Source organism: Cyprinodon tularosa, unplaced genomic scaffold, assembly GCF_016077235.1.
Source record: "Cyprinodon tularosa strain WSP-4 unplaced genomic scaffold, ASM1607723v1 ctg752, whole genome shotgun sequence".
In the NCBI taxonomy this organism is placed as follows: domain Eukaryota; kingdom Metazoa; phylum Chordata; class Actinopteri; order Cyprinodontiformes; family Cyprinodontidae; genus Cyprinodon; species Cyprinodon tularosa.
This window is the reverse complement of record NW_024039510.1, coordinates 309,971-317,184: the sequence shown is the minus strand read 5'-3', so window position 1 is coordinate 317,184 and position 7,214 is coordinate 309,971. Positions and strand designations below refer to the sequence as shown.

Genomic DNA, 7,214 nt, shown 5'->3' with positions numbered 1-7,214 from the left:
CAAATAAATACAAATAATTAAAAAAACATTGGTATGTGAGGCACAAGCAGCACACAGCAGTAACAAATCTATTAGAGTTGATACAAGGCATTTACACATCAATAGTGTGGATTAGTTATACTAAAAAGAACACTGATCACGGTCATAAAGTTAGAGGGTGGATCACATTTAGCCAAATAAATGCAGAAAAAAAAAGAAATTTGATATGTTGGAGGTTCAACCACGAGCTGGGATCAGATCAGATTCATGTCTGCATGCTCAATATGCAGTCACGTCAGTCAGAAAACTTAACCAACATTTAAAAATAAACAATTCTGTTTGCAAAAGACTTTACAAAGTTGGGGCTTTACAGCAAGAAAAACGAGTGCCTCTAAAACAGCCAGTATTCAAACTGATGCTTTTATACAAAACAAAACTTGTTAGTAATTATAAGTGGTGCTGGGATGTCTTTCCTTTTTCTGCTTCCAGCATTTATGCAAAGTTGGGCTGTAGTCGTACCAGCTTCACATAATAGCTGTGTGGAAAATTCCTTCAATTATTAGGAAAGTACAAAACATATGCATCCAAATGTAAAATGAGTAACTAAAGGCCCTCTGCTGAATTCTCAAGACTAGAACCATGATTTTTCACACAATAAAACACAATCTGCTGATTCCTTCTGTTTAGATTTAGGTTCTAGAGAAATGGCATGTGCTCCATGTGCAAGATAAATATAGTGGAACTGCAATGTAAAAATATTAAACAACTGTTAAGCATTTGTGTCTTTATAAACATTAAAGGAATATTAGTGTGGCTTAAACTGTGAGATAGAGTGAGAGAACCTAACATGCTTTGTGCTTAAGAAGTGTTGCTTTATGATAGTTTTAACAGGCAGAAAATAAGTCGTTGATGCCCATTCGACAACTTGCTGGATTATTAGCTTCAAACACTGTTGCAGAGCAGATCTTCTTCCGCTTTGCATTAAACCTACACAGACACTTTATTAAAAAAGAGGCATCTGGATCCCACCATAATGTTCGGAAGACTTGCAAAACTCCTTTTGGGAGTCAAATCTTTCTGATGTGTTTTTAAACAATGGACTAAACATAAATATTCTGTGGTAAACAAGACATTTTCACAATATATGATTGATTTAATTTGGGTTGAAGCAACTTCCCTGTCAACAACCTGGAAACTAGCAAAACGTAGAACCAAAAAGAAGGCACAGAGACTTGCTTTCTTTTTATACAGTCCTGTAGAGATAAACTTATCTAGAGGATTTTCTTGAAGATCAGCTCATAATAAGCTGCGTTGGCCTCTATCACTTCCTTTAATGGCTTACTAGTATTGCAGTTAACTTATGACTGAGCCTGCTGTTAACGGCATAAAAAAGTGAGCACAGATGTGTAAAGTGAGGAGGAGGTATGGTTGTTGGGAGCTCAGGAAGGTCAATGAACCTCTGACTGCTGCAGGTGCATGCTGGTTGAGTTGGTTAAGTCGGAGGTCAAGTCTCAAAGTATTTGTAGATGGCTGTGACGTACGTCATGACACTTTGCCAATCGGGTCGCTCTGTGTGAACCATCTCATTAATGTCCTGGAAAAGAGAAGGAGATGGGTTAAACAACAGCAGGAACATGATGGCGACAGATGGAAAGTCTGCTTGTTAAAAACTAGCATAAAAACAAATGAGAGATTTTTTTTTTGCACTTTGTGGTAAAAACCATGTCCTTCCTGCAGGTAAGGTTACCAAGCAACAAAGTCACTTCATCAGTTTCCGGGCAACAGATGTGTTTAACGATGGAGTCTTTATCTTTAGCCTCTGTTATAAGAAATATTTGTTCAAATTCAAAACAAGACAGTTTAAAAAAAACCCATGTCAACTCTTGAATTTACACACAGGCAAAGAAATGAAATAAAAACAGTCAGATAACAGTTTATAATTATAAAAGAACACAAGAGTATTGCTTTGCAGTATGGGATCACAGCCAATACAAGGTAACAATAACATGATATCTTAGAGGGGACAGGGTATTATTTCTTACCCAAAATAATATGTTTAGGAAGATTATTATGCAACATAAAAATAAAGCCTCAGCATATTTTTTTTATATATATAAATCTATATATATATATAGATATATTTGCTGTAAACTACTGCAAGTTACTTGGGGTACGTCTGTATCAGTTTTGAACATTGAATGACTGAAAGTTTTGCCCATTTTCCCACAACAGCTTGGGCTCAGTGAGGTTGGATGAAGATCGTTTTTGAACAGCAGTTTCTTTCGGTCTGGACTTTGACTTTGCCAATATAACACCTGGATATGTTTATTTGTGAACCATAACAGTGTAGATTTTGCTTTATGTTTTGGATCATTGTCTTGTTGTAAGATAAACATCCAGAATGGTCCAGTATTTGGCCCCATCCATCTTCCCGGTCTCTGCTGAAGCAAAGCAAAAAAGCTGTGGCTTTGGTTTCATATCACCAGAGCACATTCTTCGGCATGTTTGGTGTCTCCCAGGTGGCAAACTTTAAACAAGACCTTTTATGCATATCCCTAAGACATGGCTTTCTTCCTTAAAGGCCTAATTTTTGCAGTATATGACTGATTGTTGTCCTGTGGACAAAGTGTTTTTCCTCATCTCTGCAGCTCATCCAGAGTGATCATGAGTCTCTTGGCTGCATCTCCGATCAGTCGTATTGTTGTGAGCTGAAAGTTTGGAGGGACAGCTGGGTCTTTGTAGATTCACAGTGGTCTGATACTCGGATTTAAACTTCTCTACACCATATCTTGCACCTGCTTGGAGTGGATGCTCTGAACTTTAAACAGACCTCTGAGATTGTCACAAAGTGATGCATTTTCACAGAGACTCGATTACACAGAGGAAGAATCCATTCTATTCATCATCTATCATTTAAGTAAACATTTGATCATTCAGAGATCCTAAATGAACTTCTGCAGTGAAAGTAAAAGGGCAGATTAATTTTGCATGCCACACTCTTCAGTTTTATTAGTTCAAGTTTAAAATATCCAATTAATTCCTTTCGACTTCATGACTGCATCCCACGTTATTGATTCTTCACAAAAAATGACAATTTTATGTCTTTATGTTTGATGCAAAGGTTGGCGAAAGCGGGTGAATACTTTCGCAAGCCACTTGCAAAAGTTCAAGGGCGACAGTGGCATCGGGTGCATGAGTTTTCCCTGCAATTAGAGGGTTGTCAGTTTGAGCCCCGGCTCTGGCTTTCAGTGTCGTCGTGTCCTTGGGCAAGACACATCACCTGCATTGATGGTGGTCAGAGGGCCGAGTGGCACCAATGTTCTGCCGGCTACAATGTAGTTTGCCACCATCAGTGTGAGTTTATGCATGAATGGGGGAATTTAGTGTAAAGCGCAATACAAGTACAGGCCATTTACCATACATAGAATTACAACAAACATAAATTCAGGGAAAAGCATGTCAACAGAGCTTACCAATGTGCATTTAATGCCGACACTCTCTGCAGCTTGGAAAGCTAAGGTGAAGTTTCTCCTCTGAGAATAAAAGTTAATATTTTAGTTCACAAATAGAAAATGATAATAGAAAATGTACAAACAAGTGGAAATCTGCTTGCCTTGTCCTGGCTTGTGAGCTCGTGGTAAGGGATGTGTGCAGGCAGATAGGTGTGCAGCAAAGCGCAGAAGGCTAAGCCATCATTCCAGCTGCTGCTGAAGTTGGTGATATCGATATTCTACAGTGATTGACAGACAAACTTTGATTAGACTGACTGATGGAAAAAGTTTTTCTTTACAACATAGGCGCCACAGTGCAGCTTTTTCTTATTACTTTTAATTAAATATTCCCATGATGACTTCTGCTGCCATAGATATTTATAAAATTATATATTGACAGAAAACAGAAACTTGGACTGGTAACAGAGGTCCATGGATCAATAGAATTCACTCTATCAATTATTGTCCTGGTATTTAAAACGGAAAAATAATAGACCTCCAGCAATCACTGACATTTCATATACCGGTAATACCATGTGCTATTCTCTGCAAATCAAACCTATCATCTTCTTAGTATGTGGTAACCAAGTGTTTTTGTCAGGTTACTAAAGAGATGTGCTTAATGTTACACACTTCCTGGAAAGAACTGAGGAACCCATGGTAACCACAACCTTTGTACCTTCAACATTAAAGAAAAAGGCCTTTGTGACACCTCCCAAGACATCCTGACATCATTCTCACACTATAATGGAACATTTTTAGTGTTCAGTCCTCCAACTCAAGCTTATTCTGCTTATTCTTATGCCTATCTCACGCAGTCTATGGGCGAGAGGCGTGGCACGCCATGCATGGGTCGCCATTCTGTTGCAGGGCAACACAGAAACACAAACACACATATAACCATGCACATACACACACATTTAAGGACAATTTAGAGCCGCCAATTAACCTTAGAGACTTAGACAACCTTTATTGTCATTCTTTATACACAGAGTGTATAAAAAACAAATTTTAATTTAGTTCAGCTTTCCAGGCAGTAGGTGAACATTTCTATTCCAAGTGCAGCAGTGATAAAATGGAAACAGTGTGGGAGGAACAAAAAGAAAAAAGACATGGTGCAAAGAAACGCATTGATATGAAAGTTCAGAGCATTAATATATATGGTGCAAATATGCAGTGTTTTTCGTTTTGGTGTTATCAGTGTGATGCAGAGTCTGTGATATAATTTAGAGTTTTTTCAACAGTTCAGCAGTCTGATGGCGGTGGGGAAGAACTTTTGCAGAATCTGATGGACCTGCATCTAATGCGGCAAAGCCTGTTCCAGAGGGCAGCAGAGAGAAGTCCATGGTGGGGTGTGAAGGGTCCTTGAAGATGTTACTGGCTCTGGACACACAGCGCTGGGATGAAATGTCTTATATGGAGGGAGGAGGAGCCCGATGATCCTCTCTGCTGTTCTCACCACTCTTCTCACTTTCTTCCAGTCTGAGGCGCTGCAGCCTCCGCACCACACAGTGAGACACCTGGTCAGAATGTGCTTTATGGTGCTTCTGTAGAAGCTGGTGAGGAAGGATGGGGGCAGGTGGACTCTCCTCATCCTCCGCAGGAGGTACTATCGCCACTGTGCCCTTTTGATCAGTGAGGTGGTGTTCATAGTAAAGTTGAGGTTGTCTGTGATTTGCACCCCCAGGAATCTGGTGCTGCTGACCACCTCTACATCTAAGCTGCTAATGACCAGTGGAGCGTGGTTAGGCCGGTTCTTTCTGCAGTCAACGATGATCTCCTTCGTCCTCTCCACGTTCAGGATCAGGCAGTTATCTCTGCACCTCCTCTCAGTAGTCCAGGTCTTTGTCATCTCTGATGAGGCCCACAACTGTGGTCTCGTCTGCAAACTTCACGATGTGATTGGTGGTGAACTTGGGGACGCAGTCGTGTGTCAACAGAGTTAACAGTAGTTAACAGGACGCAGCCCTGAGGGGAGCCTGTGCAGCTCTAGCAGCAGATTGCAGAGGGGTGTATGGAAGCCCAGCTGTTCCAGTTTTCCTATCAGATGCTGAAGTCTGCATACACAGAGATAGCCTGGTATAGAGTCTTCATTGCCTCTTTTGTATTAGCACTGGGAGGCACATATACAGCAGTAATGCTAACCACATTGAATTCTCTGGGCAGATAGAATTGTCTGCAGTTAACAGTCCTGAGCTATCTCTATAGTTATCCTGCTATAGGCTTAGATTACTGGAGGACATAGGGACCCCTATTTCTTCATTCTATCTCTATTCTCCCACTCTGCAGAATCTGTTAGTTCAATCTCTAATGTTATGCTCTCTCTGTTTTTTTCCTCATAGTAAATTTTCCTCGACTCTTCCTGTTTGGCTGTGACTTCATCCTGGAGAGAAATATCAGCTGTGCTGCTGCCATCAACACCGAGTCTGGTTCTACTCGAGGTTTCTTTCTGTTAAAAGGGAGTTTTTCCTCTCCACTGTTGCTACAAGCATGCTTAGTGTGAGGGATTGCATTCGAGTCAATGAGTCAATGCAATCAACTGGTTTGAGATTACATTTGTTGTGAATTGGTGCTATATAAATAAACTGAATTGAACAGTCAGAAACTCAATGTCTTGAGAGCAGAATCTGGCGACCCATCTACTCATGTTTTTAACCTACCACTCATGTTTTTGAACCTTTAGGACCAGTTAGGGCTCCATGGAGGAGGACCCATCCAAAGCATCCCATGCATGCTTGGGGATAATATGTAAACTGCGTAGAGAAAGACCCCAGGCTGGAATTAAACCCAGAATCTACTAAGCCCCATGTGTAATGTTATACTTGATGTGGATTTGGACTGATACCAATTACCTGGATGTAGAAAACTCCAAGAAAAAAAATACACCCCTAACAAAAAGGACAAGACACAATCAGCTGTCTTCCAGCAATATTGGTTACAATAGTTGCCATTCAAAATTTCCTCACTTTCCTTGATGGGCCCTTGGCTGGTCCCCCACAATTCCCTTTTAAACATCAATATGTGTACTAAAATATTCTGTCATGATTTGTGGACATTAGGATCTAAAGAGAAGCGTTATCTCCTGGTCAGACCCTGTAATTCAGTGAAAGGGTGAAGTCAGAGTTAAAAAATATGCACGCCCAGGAGAAGGCCAGTGGCTGGAGGTTGGAGGGGATTTTGCTGGTTGCTGCAGGGAAGTGGGCTGCCATCTGGCTGGCGTTTGATTAGGAAGGGCCATTTTGAAAGGCTGCTACTGTATATTGTTATACAAAAACCTGTAAGAAGTTTGAGTATTGCACTGCCATTTTGTTGCTAGTCAGTTTAGTTGGGACATCTATTAAGACAACATCCAGGAGAACTTAAATCTACATATGAGGTGTGATTTTCAGTTTCACTTCTTCTTTGAAGTTACAAAAAGTGACTACATAATGCAAACAAGCTTACAAATGCAACCTCTGTTGATTTTGTACTAATCACTAGGTATAGCTGCCTAGTTCCAGAAAGGATTACGAGGCTACCTACTACAGGTGCAGTTACTTATCTTCTTTTAGGCTTTAAGCATATTGTTTCATTCCTGCTTTTATCCTGTGATGGCAGCAGTCATTTCTTGGGGTCTAGTATGTTGGAGCAGTAGCTGATCTATAGCTGAGAGGAAGCGGATAAGCTCATTAGCAAAGCCAACTATGTGCTTGGATGCCCCCTCCATCTGGTGCAGGTGATAGGAGGCATTAGGACTCCAGCTAG

At 40.6% G+C, this 7,214-nt stretch overlaps 1 protein-coding gene across 1 annotated transcript in view; it reads right to left on the bottom strand.

Annotated features, from left to right (window-relative positions):
- Positions 1 to 453: 453 nt before the first annotated feature.
- The window catches only part of specc1la (sperm antigen with calponin homology and coiled-coil domains 1-like a), a 30,077-nt gene continuing 23,316 nt past the window's right edge, over positions 454 to 7,214 (bottom strand). The window contains exons 14-16 of the mRNA XM_038270155.1: positions 3,593 to 3,709; positions 3,453 to 3,512; positions 454 to 1,573 (exon numbers count right to left, since the gene is read on the bottom strand). Of these exons, the coding sequence (XP_038126083.1) occupies positions 1,484 to 1,573; positions 3,453 to 3,512; positions 3,593 to 3,709 (267 nt within the window). The 3' untranslated portion in view covers positions 454 to 1,483. The remainder of the gene's footprint in view (positions 1,574 to 3,452; positions 3,513 to 3,592; positions 3,710 to 7,214) is intronic.